General features: G+C 33.6%; 1 protein-coding gene across 1 annotated transcript in view; it reads right to left on the reverse strand.

The window, feature by feature from the left end:
- Positions 1 to 25,566, reverse strand: part of LOC145266706 (neprilysin-1-like) — a 348,933-nt gene that overhangs the window by 83,622 nt on the left and 239,745 nt on the right. The window contains exon 10 of the mRNA XM_080122633.1: positions 6,751 to 6,879. Within this exon, the coding sequence (XP_079978759.1) occupies positions 6,751 to 6,879 (129 nt within the window). The remainder of the gene's footprint in view (positions 1 to 6,750; positions 6,880 to 25,566) is intronic.

Genomic DNA, 25,566 nt, shown 5'->3' on the forward strand with positions numbered 1-25,566 from the left:
TGTTTCTTTAACTTCTGTAAATTTATAATTGTTAAGTCCAATTTTAATTTTATGGTTTTGTTAAATATCTTGACAATTACGTATTTGTGTAAATTCTCGTCAGACTTTTCACTGGATTTTGTCTGTTTGACTTTATTTTTTGGTTTGCGGCTACTTATACAATGTGTCATTTTGTGATTAAATTTACTACAATTTTTATTTCGGAACTGGCAGAATGTTTAAAAATGCAGTTCTCCGCATCGGTAACTGGCGTAATATTTCTTATTTTTGACTTGTCCACTCGTTATTTTTTAAATTGTAGGCTGCCATTTTCTATTTTTCTTTATACTGTGACTAGACATATTTGTTTTCTCCTTTTTAGAGACATCATTTTTAGATGTACACTTTATATCTATGACGTGTGCTACGCTCGATTTCTCCATACTTTTAGAATCCCTTCTCATGCTTATAACTTTTTGGCAATCCTCTTAAAATTTCTGTAGAGAGATTTTCCATTTGATTTCGAGTTCTGCTGATACTCTCCATCTAATCTCAGCATTTTTGTCGACACTAAGCCTTGCGCAATAATGAGACATTTGAAATCATCTACCGATAGTTCTGCTAGCCTGAAGTCGTTACAGAGTTTTTTTTACGATCAGTGCGAATGTTAAATATTCTTTGTCGTCTGGAATTGCGAAATTAAAACAAGGCCATCTTTTATAAAACAGAGATGCATTTGGACTGAAAATTTCAGAAAGTAACTTAACTGTTTCCGAGTATTCCAAATCCGTAGTCTTTTAAGATAGAATGTAATTTATGAACCTACTGTGTTCAGCAGTTTCTAACTTTTGTAAAAACAGACGGACCTTTTCGCATCAGATTAATCTTTGCAATCGAAAAGGTCTTCAAATCTCCTGAAGAATGCTTCGAACGTTCGGTCTTGATCAGGGACGTAGGTAAATGTCTCCATGTTGTTCTATATCGTGTTTTGCGAAAACACTGCGTTAGTGGCCATGTTAGGTTTATTGGTTAAGCTTTTGAGACGTAATTCCTGTTTTTGTTTTTGTTTTCTGTTTGTTTATTTTTTACATTTCTTGTTCTTGGTGAATCAAATGTTTTTGTAATTCTTGTCTTTCTTCAGTTTTCTGCAGCTGAAGTATATGTTGTTTTGCAGTTCTTTCTGCTGTACCATCTGTTGTTTTGTAGTTTTGTTTTTGTTGAAACAAACTTAAAATTATCTCTTTAAAGTCATCCATCTTGTATAGTTTTACTTTTTAAGGGTGGCATTTACTTGGCCTGAGAAAAACATCACTGTAATAACACTAATCAGAGTTACCGCTATTTCACCGCTATATGTTGACAAAGTTTTTTTTTGTTTTTTTGAGAAAGAGAAAAAAATATTTAATTGGAGAAAGACGTGCTGTTTTATCATTTTTAGTTTTAAATGGAAATATCTTCAAGTACAGTTTTGAAATTTCGTTCATTGTCCAATAAAAAAACAACATTTTTTTAAGTTTTGACGTAGTTGAAAAAAACTTTTGTATTTCCGTATCCGATAGGTTTGATGTGTGATTATTGGTATAGTTTTATCTTTTCTTTGGTATAATTTATGTGATTATTGGTATACTTTTATCTTTTCTTTGGTATAATTTATGTGATTATTGGTATACTTTTATCTTTTCTTTGGTATAATTTATGTGATTATTGGTATAATTTTATATTTTCTTTGGTATAATTTATGTGATTATTGGTATACTTTTATCTTTTCTCCGTTTTTCATCAGTTGAAAATCTTGTTGGTGATTCTTTTTTTAATTTCAGTTACAACATCCTTGTAAGAATCACTTTTGTTTTATGGGGTGATTTGAATTTAAATTTCCATATAAATTCTCGAACGCTTTTTCGTCAGGTTGTTGTTGGCCGGAAGGGTTACTAAAGAAAAATACGAACACTAATATGAGTTAGAAAAGTAAAATATATTAAGATAAAAACAGAATATACAAAGAGCGGCAGTCGTAGTACGTACCAACAAGAAAGCGTACTAGGAAGTAAACAGACCACAGTGGTACTTTTCGATCTATTTCTGCAGTTCGTAAGAGTTCATCTTTAGTGCATTCTTGAGTCCACACAATGTCAGTGTATCACCGTTATTAGATTTGTATCCAATCACTAAATATTGCATTTGTTCGTCTGATTCCAATCAAGGCCTCTTCTGATGTTCGCTTACGTTTGTAAGCAAAACCTCTATTTATCTTTTATTCGTTTTCTGGCACTTGCGAACCAGCGAATTCTGTTCTAATATACCCGAGAACTCATAATTTTTGCTAGTGTGTTGAATTCACATTTCTTATGAAAAACGTTTTAAAATCATTTTAGGATACTCCTCCACCATCCTACCAGTGGTAGATTTATGCATCTGGGCGATTAATGTATTGATGACAGGGAGATGTCGACTACAGTTAAGAATGAACGGGATAGAAGTGTTTTCAGTTGGTCAATTATGAAAAACAAGATAAGATTTGGAAAATATTTTGAAGGTATTTTAGTCAAAGATTAAAATTAATGTTTGCTCTCTTTTCCCAATTCATCTCCCTTTAATATCAGTTTAATATAAACGGAATTATATTGAATCAAGTTATGCATGATAGAACAGTCACGCAAAAAACACTTCAGATCCTATATTTATTTATTTTTATTTTTACATTTTTAAAATGTCTAAAACGTTACACAAAATGCGACTTTTAATTTAACTCCTCCAGAACTGCTTGGGGCGTATTTGATTATCATTATATGTGGAAGGTGACAGTGGTCAAGTGGTTAAAGATACGGACTGACGAATTGGGTGTAGAACCCAGTTCTTTCTAACAAATTTATTTCACTTATTTTGGTACCTCCCGTAAGTATCCGATGTGTTTCTAGAAAAATGTCTGACTAGAAAAGTTTGGAGGAAATCAATGGTAACAATAAAATCTTCGAATTTATTCTGATATAATGATCATGATTTCAATTCTCAATTAAAAGAGTAATTTACGTTTAATTTGAAAAGTAAGTTTACGTTAAATTCGAAGAGTAATTTACGTTAAATTTGAAGAGTAATTTACGTTTAATTCGAAGAGTAAGTTACGTTAAATTTGAAGAGTAGGTTACGTTAGATTTGAAGAGTTATTTTTGTTTAATTTGAAGAGTAATTTACGTTAAATTTAAAGAGTAAGTTACGTTAAATTTGAAGAGTGATTCATGTTAAATTTGAAGAGTAATTTCCGTTTAATTTGAAGAGTAAGTTACGTTTAATTCAAAGAGTAATTCATGTTAAATTCGAAGAGAAATTTACCTTTAATTCGAAGAGTAATTCCCGTTAAATTCGAAGAGTAAGTTACGTTAAATTTGAAGTGTAATTTACGTTAAATTCGAAGAGTAATTTACTTTTAATTCGAAGAGTAATTTACGTTAAATTTGAAGCGTAATTTACGTTTAATTTGAAGACTAAGTTACATTAAATTTGAAGAGTGATTTACGTTAAGTTTGAAGAGTAATTTACGTTTAATTCGAAGAGTAAGTTACGTTAAATTTGGAGAGTAATTTACGTTTAATTTGAAGAGTAAGTTACGTTTAATTCAGAGTAATTTACGTTTAATTCGAAGACTAAGTTACGTTAAATTTGAAGAGTAATTTACGCTTAATTCGAAGACTAAGTTACGTTAAATTTGAAGAGTAATTTACGTTAAATTTGAAGGGAAATTTACGTTAAATTCGAAGAGTAATCTATGTTAAATTCGAAGAGTAAGTTACGTTTAATTCGAAGACTAAGTTGCGTTAAATTTGAAAAGTAATTTATGTTAAATTTGCGGAGTAATTTACTTTTAATTTGAAGAGTAATTTACGTTATATTTGAAGAGTAATTTACGTTTTATTCGAAGAGTAAGTTACGTTTAACTCGGAGTAATTTACGTTTCATTCGAAGAGTAATTTACGTTTAATTCGAAGAGTAATTTACGTTAAATTCGAGAGAAATTTACGTTAAATTTGAGGAGTAAGTTACGTTATATATATATATATATATATATATATATATATATATATATATATATTGATGTATGTGTGTGAAATAATGCCTGAAACAGAATTATCAATACGATATAAAAAGAATCTCTCGGTAAATAGCTTCTAATAATATTAAATACAAATAACCATAATAACAATAATAATAATAATAATTACACTAACCTAATAATTCATAATATATCAATGTTAAGTTCTAATCAAAAGAAAATGTTATTAATATCAAATATCCTAAACAAATTAGTAACAATTAAATCAGTAAATTTTAAATTAATAAATAATTAAATAAGTTTGTGAACATTTTAATTAAAATATTAACAAATAGTAACATTTACGATTAATAAAATTGTTAAATAGTGAAGGTTTTTTTTACACAGTGATCACCACTTATCAAGGCCCGGAAGCCACTCGGAGATAAGGGTTATTGCAAGTACATTACGTTAGTGTGGAGATTTAATGAAGTGTTTACTTAAGAGGGCGGTTCATTAGGAATTTGTTAACGTTGGACTTGGCCACATCTAAGTTGTAGTCCGGTGGGAAGCAGGCAGACGGAACAGAGTTCCACAGGCGTGCAGTTCTAAGAAAGAAGCTTTGTTCATGGAATCCACGTTTTGATTTAGGCACAGATAAAGAGTGGGGGAAATTTTTCAAAGTGGATTAAGCTAGACGGGTGTTTTTCGTGAAAGATTGGCGAGGGGAGACCAGAGATTGGAGTTCAGGCGAGCACCTGCCATGGAAATAACGATAAAACAAAGATAGGCTCGCAACGTCTCTTCTGTGGGAGAGAGGTTGCAGGGTAGAGAAAAGGGCATCCCCCACTAAGCCACCAAGTCTATTTTGTACTCTGTCAAGGCAGGATAGGCTGTTTTTAGCAGCTCATGCCCAGATATGGCAGAAGAATTCCATCATTGGACGTACTTGGCTTTTATATAGATAGAGAATTGCATCAGTAGTGAGATATCTTCTGGAGCGGTAGAAGGATCCCACCATCTTTCCAGCGACCTTGGCAACAGACTTGATGTACGTGTTCAATTTCAGATCAGGAGTAAAGGTCAACCCCAGAAGCTTGTCAAAACACGGTGGCTCGCCTAGACGAGAGCCATCCATCACAATTGATGCCAGATGGGGATCAGAGCGTTGATGATGTAAGGATAGGAGTAGGTTTTGAATGCATTAAAGGTAACCAGCCACGTCTTCCCCCACTGAACCACGCGCTCGAGATCAGAGGAGAGAGAATCAGAGAGAACTTTGTCATTTACAGCCTTTGGTGTGTTGCCGTAGATGGTCGTGTCATCAGCATAGATGTCAACGAATGATTTAAGTATGTGTTTAGGGAGGTCATTGATGTAGATCAGGAAGAAAGTTGGGCCCAGGATTGACCCCTGAGGGACTCCAGCATTTATATTGCAGGCCTTCGATTTTTGTCCATCTACCACTACTCTTATGAGAAATGATTTAATGATTGAGAAAACATTTCCAGTTATACCGTAGCTGGAAATCTTGTGAAGTAGACCCTTATGCCATACCTTATCGAAGGCCTTTGATATGTCAAGAGCAATTGCCCGAGAAAGAAAGACTTTGTCAAGAGATTCACTAATCCTGTGGGATATAACCGTCAGCACATCTGCGGTAGATCTTGCAGAGCGGAAACCATATTGTGTGTCACTAAGAAGGTTGTTCCTGCTAAGGTGGTTGACTATTTCTCTATTTAATATGGATTCCAGCAACTTACTCATAACACACATGAGACTTATTTTTCTGTACTGAGAGGGAGATGACTTATCACCTTAATTCTTAAATACAGGGCAAACTGATGAGGTCTTCCAGGGAGTCGTAAAGCACTTCTCCTGAAGGCAGCGCTTAAATAGTTTCGTAAGTATGGGAGCGAGTTCTGGTTGAAGCTTTTTTAACACTATAATTGGGATGCCATCAGGGCCAGTTGCTTTACTGGAATCAAGGTTCTTGATTAGCTTGGCGACCTCATGCACGGATATTTGTATGTTTTGGATTTAAGAAATGTATTAATAGTAATGTTGACGATTACTAAAATTGGAAAATAGTATTTTTTTAATTAGTAAGTAGTGAAATTGACGTTTAATAAATTTGATCAGTATTGATTTTGATGATTTATAAAATCAGTAATTCGTAAAATTCATAGTTGATAAAATGAGTAATAAATTGATTATTTATAAAATTGGTAAGTAGTAAAATTGATCATGAATACAATGGTTAAGTAATAAAAATGATGATTTATAATATAAGAAAATATATCAAAGTATATAAGAAAATATATTATAAAAAAGTATATTGGATATTTATATAATCACTGCTAGTTTTAAATTGATGTTTTATACGATTGGTAAATAGTACATTTGATAGTTGATAATATTGCTAATTCGTAAAATTGATGACCATTAGACATAATAAATAGTAAAATTGATAAATAATAAATTGGTTTATATTAAAATGATAATAATACTGAAATTGATATCTAATTAGTAAGATTTATAATTTATATAATTGGTATGTAGTGAAATTGATAATTACTAAAACTTAGTAATATTGATGGTTAGTAAAAGTTGTATACCTTTATATTAGTGATTTCTAAATTTGCAAGTCGTAAAATTAATGATTTATAAAATTCGTCAACAGTAAAATTGTTGATGAATAAAATTGTTAATACGTTTTGATAAATATTTAAATTGGTAAATACCTGTGATTTAGCTTCATCATCAAAGTTCTGTTGTACAAACATCCGTCCAACTGCATTTCCAAGTTGGTCATTCGTGAAGTGCGTACAAGTTCGCCAACGAGGACGGGCTGATGTAGTGCCAGTGATTGCCTAAAACAGTCGATATAATACATTAAATGATATATTTACAAAATGAAAAGATTAGTACTATACACATTTTTTTAGAAACAACATTACAGTAATATTTCAAAATGGCCGTGAACATGTGTACATATATTACATAGTTGGTTCGAGATGAATGATTATTATTATGATCGTTATCGATGTTGTAAAATAGAAGTCTTTGGATACGTGCAATTAATAACGCAGTGAGACAACTTGGTGATACACGTAGTAAGTTAATTAACTAGTTAGTGTTTAGAACTTGGAGTAGACAAACAGAGAGTCGAGCCGACCACTTGTAATAGCTTGAAGCACCCGGAAAGCGAGGGGTCTGACGCATATCAAATGTAAGAAACGTAGGACCAGCGTTGCAGCTTTCAAAGGGGAAGCATCCTGTATAAAGTTGCTGAAAACACAAACCCAGATTTGTTGATTCATTGGGATGAATCTTCTTTGCAGTTTTCATTCAAACAAGACCAAATATGGACCAGGTATGTTTCCTCATTGGCCGATGTAACCCTTCTCCCTCCCAAAAGAGAACTGTTATGTGTCCCTTTTTTGTTATATTATATATCCTGTTAATACTCTCATCACGAGACGATCCAATATATCGATACTAGGCGATAACAATATATGCATAAATATACAGAACCCCTCTTCATGACATATTCGTTTTGAACGCCGTGATTAGTTTTATTCAAACAGAAATCACACGTAATATTGGTTAACACTGACCAAAGGATAAAAAATAGAAAAAGAATCTATTTAAAAAAAGTTACTGTTTTTTTTTTTTTAAGAAGACTTATTTTAATCTATTGTGATAAAAAAAGAAGAAAAAATAAAGACTGACGATTAAGGAGGGAAAAAGCAAAAAATGTATGCTAAACTAGTTAGGAAGAAAAAGAAAGAGAAGAGAAATATAAATATATATATATATATATTTCCATCCACATACAGTACTGTTTCGCAGCTCATCAGTGCGGCTAGATAGGCAACTACCTCAAGTCAGGATTGAAAACCGACCGTCTGTACAACAGTCAAGGCTCCTAACTACTACGCTATTGGCGGCTGCTGCGTGAGTCATGAGTTTAACGATGTCTTGACATCGCCCGAGCTATCCCTGTTCGATTTTTTACGCAAAGAGCATCGCTTATACGCTAATGGTAATTCGTGTATCACTTCTCAATATGCTCAACTCAAGATGAGGAGCATGTGGATTTTATTAAATATGTACGACAAAAATGATGTACGATGATTGTACGACTAAATACCACTGCTGCTTATTAAAGCAACATTGACGAAGGCGATCGACTGGGTCCGTCAGCGTAAATTCACGGCTACCGAGAGAGTAGGAGGCCAGTGAACATGACAGTGTGATATCATTGTCAAATCGACATGTAGGTAAAGGGTACCAAAAGTTTTACTGTATTCAACCATATGGTCACGCTAATGGGCATAAAAAATATGGCTGTTGCAATTTTATGAAGGTAGTTCAAACGTCTATATATTTTCTTCTTCTAAAGAGAAAGAACAATTCTCCATTTGGATAATTAATTTAATTTCACATTGGGATAATTTTAATTTAACTAAATATAGTAAGGGAACTATTTTTTGAACTTTTATTTCTATCGGAGAAAGTCCAATATGTCATTATTTTTTTAATTGCAAAACAAACAATTTTTTTATAAGAATATTTTTCAGTCCGTTCTTTTAATAATAAATAAAACTTTTCATTAAGTATTTCCAAATATTTTAAAGTTAGAAGCATTTTTCGCGACAGTTTTTTGTTTTTGTTGTTGTTTTTGTTACGCCCGGTGCTAAAGTAAACTAATTCTTCGATCGTTTTAGTTAAAACGATCGATGAATGAGATTATTTTAGCACCAAGCGTAATTTATTTCTTTGAAATGTATTTAAAACTTAGAGTTTTTGTTTGTTTTATAACATTTTAACTGTAAATAATTTACATGACTGAAACGGGAAATGAAATAGGAAATTTTCTATTTTCTCCCGAGACATACAAACAATACAAATTAATTAAAATTTCATTAACTAATCAGTTTTAATTAAAGTTTTGATATGAACTAAAAATAAAGAGAATATTAAATTTAGTTAACATATTTTCTTGCGTTTTATTTTATATATAAATGGTGTTTGCACCGTGCTGAAATAATATTATTTAGAAAGGCATTTTTAACGTGGGGTGGGGCTTTCTAAGTATTCTGCACTTTCACTTAACAATTTAATGGGAAAAGAGGGGTTTGTTTTACTGTACACACAGATTCTAAAAAGTTGTTAAAAACAAATATATAACAAATGAAAATTATCAAAGGCAAGATAAATTATTTTCTACCTAACTGGATAAGTTTTTAATGATTTTAGTTAATGTAAAATGTTTAATCGGTTCGAAAATCATAGCGTTTATCGATATATTTGAAAAAGACAAATGGCGGCGAGCTCGCTGTTGAATACGGTAAGTTTGGGAAAATATGTTCCAACAAAAAACTATAGAAAACATAGCAAGAAACTCACTCAATATATGTTAACGTGACATAGGCTGACATATATTGAGTGTGCTTCTTACATTATTTTGTATATTTTTTAGTTTGAACTCATTTTCCCAAAATTAACGTATTCAACAGAGAGCTCGCCGCTATTTGTCTTTTTCAAACATATCGATAAATACTATGATTTTCGAACTGAATAAATATTTTACATTAAATAAAAAACTAAAAACTTATTCTCTAGAAGTGTAAGCCATTTTTAGTTTCAGAACAGTTTCAGATGGTTCGCTGTTACACACAAGTCCTGGGAGGTGACTTGTTTGTAGTAGACAGTTCAACAGAACAAAATATTCTTACCGTGTCGAAACCCGGGAAAAGAACATGTGAAATTGCTCCAGAAAAGGTTTAATATTTATGAAGCAATTCTGGTTTCTGATTGGTTGGTAGCAGAACGTGAATTAATTTGATTCGTCAGTTCTTAGCAGCATCGTTTATAAATAGAACCGTCCGACTGTTTGGGATCATACCCCATCACAATGGAGTTGTGATGGGATGTGTCTCCTAGCGGCCTCGGCTGCATGGAGACAGGGTAGTACAAGTCAAGGATTCGTCACTTGACACTCAGCCCAACAGGTGAGGGGCCGGGAACCGGCCCAGCACCTGTTGGACTGAGGTACACCGCCCGGGTAATACCTAGGAGGTCCACCCTCCCAGGCCTTGCCACCGGGCTTTCCGGTGGGGCAAGTTTATTGCTTGCTGCCTGAGGCGCCCCGACCAGGGAATGCCGACGGGGTTACTCAGGCAATTTTTTAAATTGCAGGAGTGCCCCTCCTTTAGGGGAGCCTGCGGGTATCCCACTTTCCAGGCCTTGTGCCAAATATTGCCGATGTTGGCGGCAATTAAATATATACCCCATCACAATGGAGTTGTGATGGGATGTGTCTCCTAGCGGCCTCGGCTGCATGGAGACAGGGTAGTACAAGTCAAGGATTCGTCACTTGACACTCAACCCAACAGGTGAGGGGCCGGGAACCGGCCCAGCACCTGTTGGACTGAGGTACACCGCCTGGGTAATACCTAGGAGGCCCACCCTCCCAGGCCTTGCCACCGGGCTTTCCGGTGGGGCAAGTTTATTGCTTGCTGCCTGAGGCGCCCCGACCGGGGAATGCCGACGGGGTTACTCAGGCAATTTTTAAAATTGCAGGAGTGCCTCTTCTTTAGGGGAGCCTGCGGGTATCCCACTTTCCAGGCCTTGTGCCACTTAATGCTGATGTGAGCAGCATTTAAATATCTACCCCATTACAAGTCCAAAATATTGCAACATATTCAAAGGTAGAAAAGTAACTTATCTTGCTTTTAATAACATTTATTTGTTATATATAGGTTTTTCGTCAATGTGCGCTGCTTGTTCAGCCTGCAAAGGGTGTTTATTCCGAAAGCCGTTTTTAACATGGAGAGGTCGAAAATAAGAAAATGTATTTCGGAATTACCACCCCAAACTTCTCCATGTTACGAACGGCTTTCAGAATAAACACTGTTCGCAGGTCGGACAAGCAGTGCACATTGACAAAAAAAAAGCAAAGAAAATCATTTTTTTTAATTTTCTCAAACATTTTATTTTATCGGCTACTGCTAGTTTTTTTTTTTTTTTAATCATACTGGAGTAAAAAGGTTCAAACTAAATCTTATAGAAGGTCAAGTAATTTTTTAAACTTTTTTTAATACAAACTTTATTCGAAAACTTTGAAACGAAAATGTATAACAAAATTTGAAATATATCGCAACACATAAATAGTTTATTAACTTTCTGGCTTCAGATAATTTTTTTTTAAGTTTATTTTTTGCAAATATTTTTAGGTATAAAGCTAATAAGGTATGTCCCAAAAATAACCTCGACCGAAACTTGAGTAAATGCGTTTTATTGTTTATTTTAACAATACAAGATTTTTTTTTTGTGGTGACGAATTGAGTAAATAACCCGTGACGAAGTTGTTTTGACTAATTAAATCTTAATTTTTTTAATATAGATCCACAGAATATTGTGATAAGTGCTTCAGTGTGAACAGGTATGGTATAATAAATTATGGAGTTTATCTATTTTATTTTTACTTTCATCATATTTAGCTTTGGTTTTGATACCCCCAAATTTACAACCCTTCCTTTTCATAAGCTATCATACTTTCATAAATCAGAGTCCATTTTCTGTAGGCTGTTTTTGAACCCAGTCAACGACGGGTACTTTTGCTACTATATATATATATATATATATATATATATATATATATATATATATATGTGTGTGTGTGTGTGTGTGTGTGTGTGTGTGTGTGTGTGTGTGTGTGTGTGCGCGTGTGTGTGTGTGTGTGTGTGTGTGTAGCCGCACTGATGGGTTGTGATACAACGAAACAGTACTGCATGTGGATGACTAATAAGCCCCCCCTCCTTGGGTTGAGCACTTTGTAAATATATTTTCAACCGACGCGTATTTAAGCGATTAAGCGAAGCCCACTGTTTGTTTGTAAACAAACTGACATTTTGAGCACTTTGCGACGGGCAAATGCTAATTTAATAGGCATCAGACGAGAAATATTTATGGGCAATGATTCTTGATCCGATGGTTAGAGTTGCCGACTGTCAACACGATGGTTGTAGGTTCGATCCATGGTTGGGAAAAAGTGTATGTCTAGCCGCACTGATGAGTTGTGATACAATGAAACAGTACAGTATGTGGTTGGCTATATATATATATATATATATATATATATATATATATATATATATATATATATATATATATATATATATATATATATAACATAAAATACAGTATATTAACAGAACCTCCCCCGTACTCACTCTCCTATACAATCTACTGTCACAGTAAAATTATGACCCACTTTAATCATTTTAGATTATATCCATCTGTTTATCTATGTTTTAATAATCTCAGTCCCTTCATGTTTATCCTTTTTTATCCCTCCTTTTTTAGAGAGCTCGCAATTTTTTATGATCGTTTTATTGTTTTTTTTTCTTTTGAAGAGCTCCATTTTTCTTTTTCAATTTCTTTTATTTTTTCCCATTTTCTTTGTAGCGTCAAGGAGTTCTGGATCGCCTGAGGACGTCTCATTGACTGAAATATTGCACGTCAGTCATTTGTTTTGGGGTTCGTTTTTTTTGGGGGGGGGTGAAGTACTAGTTATGTTTTTGTATAATCAATGTGTTGTTCCCTCAACAATCGCCAAGGTGAGAGACATAATATGAAGGACAAGAAAGCCACAATACGAATGTTGTATAATAACAAAATCGCGTTGGTAAACAAAAAACTGTATCCACTGTTGCAATACTTCTAAACGGGCGAAGTAAAATGCAAAATAAACGGAATCGAAAGGTGTTATGAGGGGCGTTATTTTTTTATTTTGCTCAAATGGATCAGAGAGGATTGCAAATTACATTGTTATGGTGACTGAACTTATGCATTCACAACCTAAAAGTCTTATCTCTGAGTTGCAGATATTTAGGTGTGAAAGTCTGGGCAAGAAATCTCTGTCATGGAGGTGTGTCAGAATTCATTAAATTCCTGGTAAATGCGCATGGAGAATCGTGGTGACTATGTAGAAAAATAAATTCTGGTTTCTCGTTTTAATGGTACCAGTCCCGCTTTCATAGCTGTTCAAGTATTTTAGTTAAAAAATAGTAGACTTTACGTTTGTAACGACCCTCGTATATTTGCAGCAATAATATAATAGAGGGAATTAATGAAAATATAAGCTATACGGGATCAAATTAGGATTTGGATCTAAGTTTGAAAGCCAAGCTGACTTATTTTAATATAATAGATACATACTTTAAACAAAGATGGAATAGTATATAATATATATGTGTGTGTGTGTGTGTGTGTGTGTGTGTGAGAGAGAGAGAGAGAGAGAGAGAGTGTGTGTGTGTGCGTGTGTGCGTGTGCGTGTGTGTGCAATACAAATGAAGAAAAAAGAAATAAAAAACGAGAGGGAAAACGCAAATCAAAATGTAAATATTGTTGTGGTTTTGTGGGAATCTAGTTTTCGATGATCAGGGATGACATGTGAATTCTTACATATATATATATATATATATATATATATATATATATATATATATATATATATATATATATATATAAAACTAAAGAAAAATGGTGGAGAGTTATATGTTTTAATTTCGATTCTGGCTGATGGCTCCCAAATCACATGTAAATTTTATTTTTTATTATACTTTCTACATATTGGGTTCAATATGATAATCGACAGAGAATTGTCTCCAGAATAATAAATACGTAAACTGCATAGATTAAAATACCATATTTAAGCGTAATTTACAACCTATTAATATTAGATATTAATATATATATATATATGCATATATATATATATATATATATATATATATATATATATATATATATATCTTCCTGAGCAAACTTTCAGTGTTTGATGTGGAAAATTGTTATCAGGCACACAAGGAAACATGTATGTTTTCTTGTAATAGTAGTATATGCAATCAGTCATACTTATGCTAAATCGCTTTTATTACTTTCTTCGATAAGACAAATGTACGTATGGCACAAATAGAATCATATCTAAAGGTTTTATTTGGTTAACAATTTCATTACAGATAAAAAATATGTTTACTCATCACAATGTGGCAGCTGAAGACTGAAATGTCTAAAAATGGACCAAGATTTAATCACGATCCAGACATGTGGTAATAGATGTTCAACCGAAACGAATGTGTGTGTGTATATATATATATATATATATATATATATATATATATATATATATATATATATATAATGATCTGTAAAATAGAAATTTTAGTTAGAATTAACAAAAATTCATAAAAAATATTGAAAAATCGATTTCTTCCTTGTTTTACTCTTGGCCCATTTTTTTTTCTTTGCTCATGAGTGTATATATATATATATATATATATATATATATATATATATATATATATATATATATATATATATATATATATTATTACATTTTTACCCCAAACAATGCACATTGCCACTTTGGTGCAGGGCGCTACTATCAGGGGCAGCAACTGCTGGGGCATTATGTTGGGATTTGGGCAGCAAGATGTCGGGTCACGTTACACTTTAACTTCTGCATATCAGTATAGTTAGGGAAGCAGGGACCTGGAATGGAATTCCAGAGTCTAGCGGTTCTGGGGAAGAAACTACTGGAGTAGAAAGATCTTTTACATCTAGGGATGTCTACTGTGTGGGAGTGGGATTTAGCTACCTGTCGGGTTTGTCGAGGGTGTCTACGTCGTGGGGGGCACAAGTGTATGCAGTTCGTCAGAGCATTCACCATTAAAATACTTGTAGAACAAGCAGAGGGATGCAATGTTTCGTCGATGGGACAGAGGCTGAAGCTTAGATGCCAGTTCAGGGCCTATCAGGTTGGCGACTCTCTTTTGAACCTTGTCTAGGAGCGAGAGACTAGCAACAGATGCACCAGCCCAAATGTGACAACAATACTCCATACATGGGCGAATGGTGGCCTTATAGAGGTACAGGATATATATATATGTTTTAATATAAATATAAAACAAATGGTGCCATTATTTATGTAACAATCATTGATTTACGCACCAAGAACTTAACATCAAGAATCAATCAGTGTACGACCTGTTCTGAGACGAAACATTTTTAATGGTATATATTCATAAACACCGGAATCAGTAATCCAATACAAAAATTAAATATAAGACGCGCGCCAAATTAAGGAATTAAAGATTCAAGAATATCATACAATAAATTAAGTTATATGATATTATCTTAGAGAAATATATATATATATATATATATATTCTCAAAGCTAATGCTTTACAAGTTAAAAACCCTGGATTATAGCGTTTATCAGCTGCAGAACAAGGATCAGGAATCTCCTACAAAAGTCAACGGAAATGTCTAACCCCGTCGGTGTAAATAGTTCTTCATCGGAACGGTCTGTTAATTTCATCTTCTGCCAGATAAGTGTAGGTTTTTTTACACTAAAAAGTTATATATTCACCCCATGGTTATTATATAACCTACTTTTATAACAAAAACTTACAGGATCAAATAAAATGAAGGTGATTACTAAACATCAAAATAAAATAATTAAATAAACAGATGCAAGCATATAATTCAACACAAAATTCGCAGACATTAAGAAAAGCATCTTTTTAGTTAAGTATCCATAATAAAAATTGTGAACGGTCTCAGGTATGTGCATGGGAAGATAATATTTTATAAATGTTGGAAAGGTATAATCTTACTTTGTTGGAAGTGACCATTTGATAAAAGAACGAAAAAAGTCACCATTTTCAAACGGTTTCTGATATAAAATTTAAAATGTGAAAGTAAACAAGCCATTCGAACTTATTATATTGTTATTCACGTGAGTAAAGATTTGAACATCCCTAGATTAAATGTAAGTTTATTTTTGTTGCTGTTTATTAATGTTGAACATTCCACGAAAATAAATTCTTTAAATGTTTTAAATAGATTTGTGTTCTGCTTCGTAATTTAAGCGAAATTTTAAAATTGAAATATTTAATTTCAAGTGGGCCTATATGATTGTCATGTCAATGTACTGAACATATCCAAAATCTTTAAATAATGATAAGGACAATTGAGTTCTGCAAGAAACAAAACGAAACCGAAAATTTTAATCGTGATAAAAGAGGGTTTAATATTTTCTCAAAACTTTGACCAATTGATCAACTGTTTTTTTTTTAAGAATTAATTTCATAATTTATCGTTTTCCATAAGTTTTTGATATTTTCTTTACTACATGGCAATTCTGTTCATAGCATTAGTTTCACTTACAATCCAATATTTTAATTTTGGAATTTCGCTACAATAACGAAAAAGAACAAGATTTGTTGTAATCTAGGGGACGTAACTCGATGTTTTCTTTTTAATGTGGATTGCTTCCCTTGTTTCTCAGAAAACTGATTTATACAATTTTTAGCTTTTTCAACCTTTCAGCTGATTAATCAAGTGGCCAAGAACAACACCCGCAAAAGTGATAACGGTTTTGATAATTTCGAATCGTCCCTAAGTCTCATATCCAAAAAATGCGAGCGTGAGAAGTAATAAAGTTAAGTTTAAACATGGAAAAATAAAAGACAAGTTGTTAAAACTGGAAAAGAGAAGGACAAGATATTCTAGTAAAAAATATAATAAATTTATAACTTAAAATATTGCAGCATTAAAGATTGGTTATATAATGTTATGAATTGAATTTTAAAAAATGCTTAATGCTGCGATATTTTAAGTTATACATTTATTATATTTTTTAATAGAATATCTTGTCCTTTCTTTTCGAGTTTTAACAACTAGTCTTTTACTTTTCCATATTTAAGCTTACTCATATTACTTTTCATGCTCGCATTTTTCTATCGTAATCCATGATTTTCCATGCTTCCAATAAACTCACTTGTTCCTTATTTAATTTCAGTCATATTTTTTTGCCCCCATAAAAATACATATGTAATAGCAATGTACGACACTCTCTGCTTTCAATATAATATTTCCTAATTATCTCCCTTTTATGCTGAGAAGGTGATCTATAAACTGCATATAATTGTTTGAACTTTGGCCAAGAAATGAGTGAGCTGTGAAGATGTAAAGCAGTTCTAAATGACTAAAATCGCCACTTAATATATTCAAACACTACCGTGTTTGAATGATATACATAAAACAATAATAAAAAAATATTTGGTTTCTCTAATACAGTTTTCGTTTTTTATTTTCGAACCTTAGGAGTTTTTTTTTACACAGTTGTCACCACTTATCAAGGCCCGGAAGCTACTCAGGGATAAGGGTCATTGCAAATACATTACGTTAGTGTGGAGATTTGATGAAGTGTTTACTTAAAGGGGCGGTTCATTAGGAATTTGTTAACGTTGGACTTGAACACATCCAAGCTGTAGTCAGGTGGGAAGCAGGCAGACAGAACAGAACGATATTTACCATTGAATATAATTTTTCTACATTAGTAATATTGCTATTTACGATTGCTTCATATATTACAATATTTATTTATTTATTCCGCTCGGATGGATCAGAGATTACAAATTGCATTGTTATGATGACTGAACTTATGTGTCGACGACCTGAAAGTTTCATTTCTCTGTTGCAGATATTGGCGGCGTGAGACTCCAAGAGACTCCCTGTTATGGACGTGCATCAGAAGCAGAGATGAGTTATTGAATTTCTGGCAAAAGTGCATTGAAAATGGTGGTGACTATGTAGGAAAATAAATTCTGGGGCATAAAGAGTTGCTCGTTTTAATAGTACCACTCTCGTCTTCGAAGCGCTTAAATATTTGGAGTTCAAAAATAGTAGGTTTTACTTTGTAACGACATTCGTATTTATTCACCAACTAACGGGATTCCGTAAGACCTCCACACTCGCTGGGTTCATTTACCTACTTAATTTACTTTTTGAAACTTGCTTTTTATTCGGCTTTTCTCGGCTGCTTAATTAAACAGTTGGAAGATACCAAATTGCTTAGCTAATCAGAATGTTCCGAAAACAAACATCAACATTACTATTAACCATGTAGACAAAATGTAGAAAGAAAGAAAAAACAGCGGAATAAAAAGCTATCTGATCGAATTTATGAGGAGAAGAAACTTCCGACTTTTTATTATTGCAAACAGCGACATTTTATCTTGTCAACAAACATTTTCCTCACCTTTGACCCCTTCTCCTTCCTTTTCTTCTTTATCTGCGTTAAGTACAAATGACAATCTGCCAACTGAACCCGAACCCTAAATTAATCATAGCTCTAAACTAATCATAGCCATAAACCAACTCTAACCTAAACTACCACTAACCTAAACCAACCATAACTTAAACTTATTTTTTACTTTCAAAAGCTGTACCATGATTCAAACAATACAAAACCAAAATCGAACTGTAAAAGAAAACAAAGGCCGCTGCAAATAGGGTTGGATCCCTCTAACCTGCTAGAAAATTATCTACACAATAAAGTGCCCTATATATCTCCACAGCCATAATTCAAACATACATAAAGTATTGTTGCCACATTTGAGATGATGGGCCTACCAAGAGTTACTCGCTCTTGGACAGGGTCCATATAAGAGTCTAAAATCTAATTTGTTCCTCAATGTTAGCCAAGCTCTAACCTCTGTCCCATCGCCGCAATCTTGTATCCTTGTGGCTGTTTTACAAGTACTTTAATGGAATGTGTTCTGATAAACTTGCACCCACTCCGACAAACCCGAGAACCAGCAAAAGTCCACCCTTTCACTGTATCCATATACGTCGGAAAACCTACTCTTATAGTTTATCTTTTGCCTCTAACTGCTAGAATTTGGAATGTTTTCCTGTTTCTCTTTTGCAGAAGTTTAAATGCAATGTTAACCGAAATCTCGCTGCTCAACTCCCCACAGTCCTCTGTTAAACATGACCCCAAATAGTATCCCCTCGCGTCCAAAGTGTTTGGGGTGAAAAAAAGGTTTTAAAAAATTGGTCGTTACCAATTGTAAAGATTATTGTTGCATTGTTTTTGTTTTAAAAAAACACACACAATTCATCGAAAAAATGTATTCAAATTAAACTTCAATTAATTTAGTTCATTGAATTTTGTCGTCAAAAGAAAATAAATACCTTGTTATAAACGTATACACAGTGAGTGTTTTTTTTCTTTATTAATTGTCGATGTTGTAAAGCGGCTTTGTTTCGATTTAAACATCAGTTCCTTTTGATTCGCCTTTTTCCCGTCTGTTTGTGTAATTGCTGTTTACTGAGTCTAAATCTATTCCATCTAACACTTATCATTGACAAGGTTTTGACATTAAAGTATAATTTTTAACTCTTTACATTAAGTGGTCCATACCTTGTCTGACGCGATTTCCATTTATAAAAAACGGTTGCAAGGTGCCCCCAAAAAGTTGATTTTGTTTTGTTCAAAACCTTAACCAACGCCATTACTTTTGTTGAAAATATTTCGTTTGAAATAATACATTAATAGAAAGTTTAACTGTTTCTTTCTCCTTCCGTGAAACTAATTATCATTGTTATTTATATATTAATATAACAACATATATATTTCAAATAAATAAAACGAATTTTGCTTCTCTATATAATGCACACGTGTAAGAATCCGTATCATTTTAGAATAATAATTATTATATTTCGTCGCCCGACCTAAAAAAAAAAGTGTGTATGTTATTTTCGCTTTAATAAATAAAATGAGCTTTGAAATTGTTTTATTGAATTTATTGCGACAATCAAAATCGTTTTAAAATAATAGTCTATTCTTTCTCATCGTTAAATTAATTTTCATCTAAATATCATTTAACTTAATGAATATTCGGCGATCCAGTTTTAAGAAATGGGGTAGTGAGTGATAACGTAAGTAGGAGGGATGTTTAAAAAGTATTGTTGTAACAGAACGCGTATAGGCGTGTATGAAAATATCAGTAGCAACCGAAGGATAGCTGGCTAGACAAATTTTGCAGAAGTAGCCGTTAAAGCACGTATGCAAATGAACAAGTGCACGCGAGCTTGCAACAGAAGAAAAGGGAAGAAAAAATACACTACTTGCTCGAGAGGAGAAATAAAGTGCACGTTGAGGAAGATGGGCGTGTACATATGAGAGCAAAAACGTGTTGTAAAGCGTCAGTGCGAGGTGGCAAAGAGACAGAGACTTTTTAAAAGCACACATGTGTGCGAAAAGACTTTTGAAATATAATGAAATGCGTTGTTTTGGAAGAACCACGAATAAATGCATTTCATTTGCACTTAAAAGTAAGTGTGGAGTCGGATTTTTGTTACTATTTACTTATTATTTACTTGTTTATTCCTGCGATATTACATTATAATGCGTATTAGTTTTATTCCGCCTTACTCTTGGAACGATTGTCGTATATTACTCCAGCTTCATAAACTAATGAAATGTTACTAAAACAGAACAGCGACAGTAAATATCAAATTTCTAAAAAAAAAATGATTCCGGAGACGAAAATATAAATTTTCAGCTGAGAATAAATGACGAGGAGTAGTGTTGTGTAGAATCTTCTGGAATCATTTACTTGTACACTGTACAATCACGAGAAGCAAAGACAACGAAGAGAAAGGCGATCTTATAGCCATATCCTGGCTCTTTCCTGCATATAGTACAAGCGAGTTACAAAACATATAACTACACATTCCAAGTTATAGTGATAAATATTTTAATATATGTATATTGGGTGGTTGAAATATGATGATTAATCGATAATAATAATTCCAAAAAGAGGAAAAGGAAAAAATTGTTAGGGGGTGCTTATTGTTCCGGTGTACCTACATATTTTTTTTTAATATTTTCTTTACTAAAGTTGTGCGTGATTAAAACTAAAACTTGATTAAAAAATAAATAACTGTACGTTTTTCGCTTCCGAAATTATTTATTTACGATCACTTTATTTGGCGGACGTTTAGGAAATTGCCCCGCATCTCTAAGTTTCACAATTTACACTTTTCTGTATTTTCACATTAATCTCATCGATTACAAACTTTGCTTTCAGATCAAAAATAAAAATAATTTTTTTATGACTTTATCAATCATAACGTTCTACTAAATTGAACATCTACTTTGTGATCCTCTCTCACGTGACTGGTTTATATTCCCGTTCGAAAAGGCGGTTAGGATAAATATTTAATTTTTTCCAACTCGATGACGACTGTTATTGGTTTTCGTGTATGCTGAAAATGGATATCACAGTAATGTCTTATTTCGTGGTCGAAAAAAAATTCCAAAAATATTCAGTTCAAACAAAAATAAATAATGCAAAGTTTAATTGTATATTAAAAAACACGTTTTTAGGTTATGAGTAAAAAATATCCGACAATTCAACGGGTCTAATTTTTAGCTGTTGATATAAATAATATTTCTGTTTGGTTTAAATTAACTTGGTTTAAATACAAAGTTATTTTTAATAATTATTGTCATACCGTTTTCAGACGCTAAAATAGAACATTTCCAATGTGATATTTATATTAAGGACAGACAAGTATTTTTTTTTTAATTCACGACAAATAAAGGTAACAATTTATTTAAAAAAAAAACAAATAATTTAATCAAGAGAAACCAAACATGTTTACATGGGATATTTCTCCCACTCAAATAAGACAGAAGATAAGGGGAGGTTCTGTCATGATTTTGTCATTGCATATGACTTCACTGAGATTGGTCGCGAGCCCACCTGTGTACCCGATACTACAGGTCAGTATGCAAGTCTTCTAAACCTTTTTCTCTCAACTTACCCTGAGCAATGTTCATGTTCCGTTCTTTCTCCTCTAGGAGCCTCCGACCACTTCGTCGTATCAGTTAAGATAAAAATGAAATGTAATAAGTCCCCAGACATACCCCCCACCGTACTGTATACCGATACTCCATGGCTGACTGGGATCGCTTCTGTACATTCATATCTGACCTACCTCTGCATTCCATGTTTAAAAAGGATGTGTCCTCTATAGTATCAGACCTGACCGAATGATTAATTGTAGGAATATACCGATTTTTGCCATCTAAAAAATTCCAACAAAAACCTAACAGCCAGCCATGGTTCTCCCCTGAATGTGCTGCTGCCATCGCGCACATAACACACTTTTTTCCTTAGCTACCAAAGTAATAGATTCACTGAGAGTAAAGCTGCTTTCAGGAACGCCAGCAACCACTGTAAAAGAGTAATAAAAAATGCAAGACAGCTATATGCTCAGTCTGTTAAATCTAAAGTAGTTGATCAGCGGCTTGGTTCCCACCAGTTTTGGCAAATAACAAATAGGATCCTGAACAGAAGTGTGCGTTCTATACCAACCATTATTAATAGACCAGAGGTCATCCCGTCAGCATCAGACAAGGCCAAACTATTTGCCAAGAACTTTGCAGCTAATTCTACCCTATACGACGAAGGCCATCAACTCCCCATATTTCCTCCTATAACACAGAACACGCTAGGTAACATACAAATATCTGTGCATGAGGTCGCCAAGCTAATCAAGATCCTTGATTCCAATAAAGCTACTGGCCCTGACGGCATCCCAATTATAGTGTTAAAAAAGCTTCAACCAGAACTTGATCCCATACTTACGAAACTGTTTAAGCGTTGCCTTAAAGAGAAGTGCTTTCCGACTCCCTGGAAAACCTCATCAGTATGCCCTATATTTAAGAATTAAGGTGATAAGTCATCTCACTCTCAGTACAGACTAATAAGTCTCCTGTGTGTTATGAGTAAGTTGCTGGAATCCATATTAAATAGAGAAATAGTCAACCACCTCAGCAGAAATAACCTTCTTAGTGACACGCAATATGATTTCCATTCTGCAAGATCTACCGCAGATGTGCTAACAGTTATATCTCATAGAATTAGCGAATCTCTTGACAAAGGCTTCCTTTCCAGGGCAATTGCTCTTGACATATCAAAGACCTTCGACAAGGTATGGCATAAAGGCCTACTTCACAAGATTTCCAGCTACGGTATAACTGGAAATGTTTTCTCAATCATTAAATAATTTTTCTCTGAAAGGCTCATAAGAGTAGTGGTCGATGGATAAAATCAGAAGGCTGCAGCATTAATACTGGAGCCACTCAGAGGTCCATCCTGGGCCAAACTCTCTTCCTGATCTACATCAATGATCTCCCTAAACACATACTTAAATCATTCGTTGACATCTATGCTGATGACACGACCCTCTACGGGAACACATCAAAGGCCGTAAATGACAAAGTTCTCTCTGATTCTCTCTCCTCTGATCTCGAGCGCGTGGTACAGTGGGGGAAGAGGTGGCTGGTTACCTTTAATGCATATAAAACCAATCTCCTATCCTTACATCATCAACGCTCTGATCCCCAGCTGGCATCAAATGAAATGGATGGCTCTCGTCTAGGAGAAGCCCCATGTTTTGATAAGCTTCTGGGTTTGACCTTTACTCCTGATCTGAGGTGGAACACGTACATCAGGTCTGTTGCCAAGGTCGCTGGAAATATGGTGGGATCCTTCTACCGCTCCAGAAGATATCTCACTACTGATGCAATTCTCTATCTATATAAAAGCCAAGTACGTCCAAGGATGGAATACTTCTGCCATATCTGGGCAGGAGCTGCTAAAAACAGCCCATCCTGCCTTGACAGAGTACAAAATAGACTTCGTAGTTTAGTGGGGGATGCCCTTTTCTCTTCCCTGCAGCCTCTCTGACACAGAAGAGACGTTGCGAGCCTATCTTTGTTTTATCGTTATTTCCATGACAGGTGCTCGTCTGAGCTCCAATCTCTGGTCCTCCCTCGCCAATCTTTTACGAAAAACACCCGTCTAGCTGAATCCACTGTCAAACATTTTCCCCACTCTTTATCTGTGCCTAAATCAAAACGTAGATTCCATGAACAAAGCTTCTTTCTTAGAACTGCACGCCTGTGGAACTCTGTTCCGTCTGCCTGCTTCCCACCTAACTACAACCTGGATGTTTTCAAGTCCAATGTAAACAAATTCCTAATGAACCGCCCCCTTAAGTAAACACTTCATCAAATCTCCACACTAACGTACTGTACTTGCAATAACCCTTATCCTTGAGTGGCTTCCGGGCCTTAATAAGTGGTGACCATTTTGTAAAAAGAAAAATACGAGATAAAAAAAATATATCGAAATTTTGAATAACGTTTTCCGCATACTCTTCATTCGCATTCACAGCATCTCAAACAAACCTTGTCATTTTTTAACACTGAACATGTGAGTATAGTTATGGCATGTCCACAAGAACATAACTTTTGCTTGCCACAAGATGCTCTGTCTGTGCATAATATAACGCATTATTTTCCGTAAATTATTGCAAAGGCTCTATCTTTGGAATGGCCATTTCAATTTTTTTTACCAAATTCTGAACAAAAAAGATGTTTTTTTTTTCACAATTTCTTATAGTTACATTTCTTTCAAACGAGACAACGTAGTTGAAGTGGATAAAATATATGAAAGGTAGGAGAGGGTTAAAAAAGTTTCCATGGCAACTCCTTTTTTCACTGGTCATGTGACAAAGATGGTCAAAAGTAGGTCTTCAATTAGGTAGAACGTTATAATTAAAAACTGGCCCCCGACGATAAAGTCATAACTGTTTGTTATTTTTATTTTTCAATTTTGTTTTAAATCTGAAATTTAAGTTTTTTATCGATGACATTAATGCCTTTTATTTGTATTTCTCATTGGAATTGTTTTCAAACAAAAAAACAAAACATGTTTTTCTCATTAAAAAAAAGGCATATACGTTTTTTAAATATAAAAAAATTACTTGACCAATTTGCATATTTTAAAAATATATTTGCGATTTATTACGACCTAACCTAGCATAGTTTACCCCCTAAAAAGAAATAAAAATCTACTTTTTGAGCTAATATGTTTGTACGGCCTTTAAAGATAATATAAAAGAAGGACTTATTTTTAATAATTAACATTTAACGGAAAATGAGACCCCACTTTTTGCCCACGTAGCGGTACAAGATATATGTAATCGTAAGTATTTTTTCAAGTTTGTGGCGAGGTGGCAGAAAGATTAATGGGTGGGGGGTCATAAGATCCAAACATTTTTAAAATACGTAGAGCCACTTCAAAACATGTGGGTGGGACTATCATATTTGTTTTTAATATTTGCTTTGGAAAGGCCTCACCATTAAATATTACTTAATCAGTCAATTATTATTTCCTGATATTTTAAAATTGGTTACGAACAAAATAAAAACTAGAGTGGACCCTGCACACTTCCTCCTTGTATTTTTCTTTTCTTCTTTTTCATTTTTTTAATGAATTACACCCCTCTTATATAAAGGATTTTTCATTTAATCTAAAGGCAATGAATTTAAGACCTTTATTATCCAATGTATTCCGTATTGTTTTCACTGTTCTCCATGTTTGTTTTGGTCCATGTTTGTGCGCGTGCACATTGATTTTTTAACGGTCGTGCTACATTGAGTATTGTGTTCAGTGGACGTCATGTTTGTTTTCGTTTTTTGCACTTTTATACATTAATTCTGTAAATCACTATTCCATAGCTAGCTATAACGCATATTAACTCAACGGGTCACGCGTTGTCTAGTATTATAATAATAGAAAAAATGATATTTCAAATTTATGCCTGGCGGC

Source organism: Euprymna scolopes, chromosome 4 (assembly GCF_053919585.1).
Source record: "Euprymna scolopes isolate OS-2025 chromosome 4, ASM5391958v1, whole genome shotgun sequence".
In the NCBI taxonomy this organism is placed as follows: Eukaryota; Metazoa; Mollusca; class Cephalopoda; order Sepiida; family Sepiolidae; genus Euprymna; species Euprymna scolopes.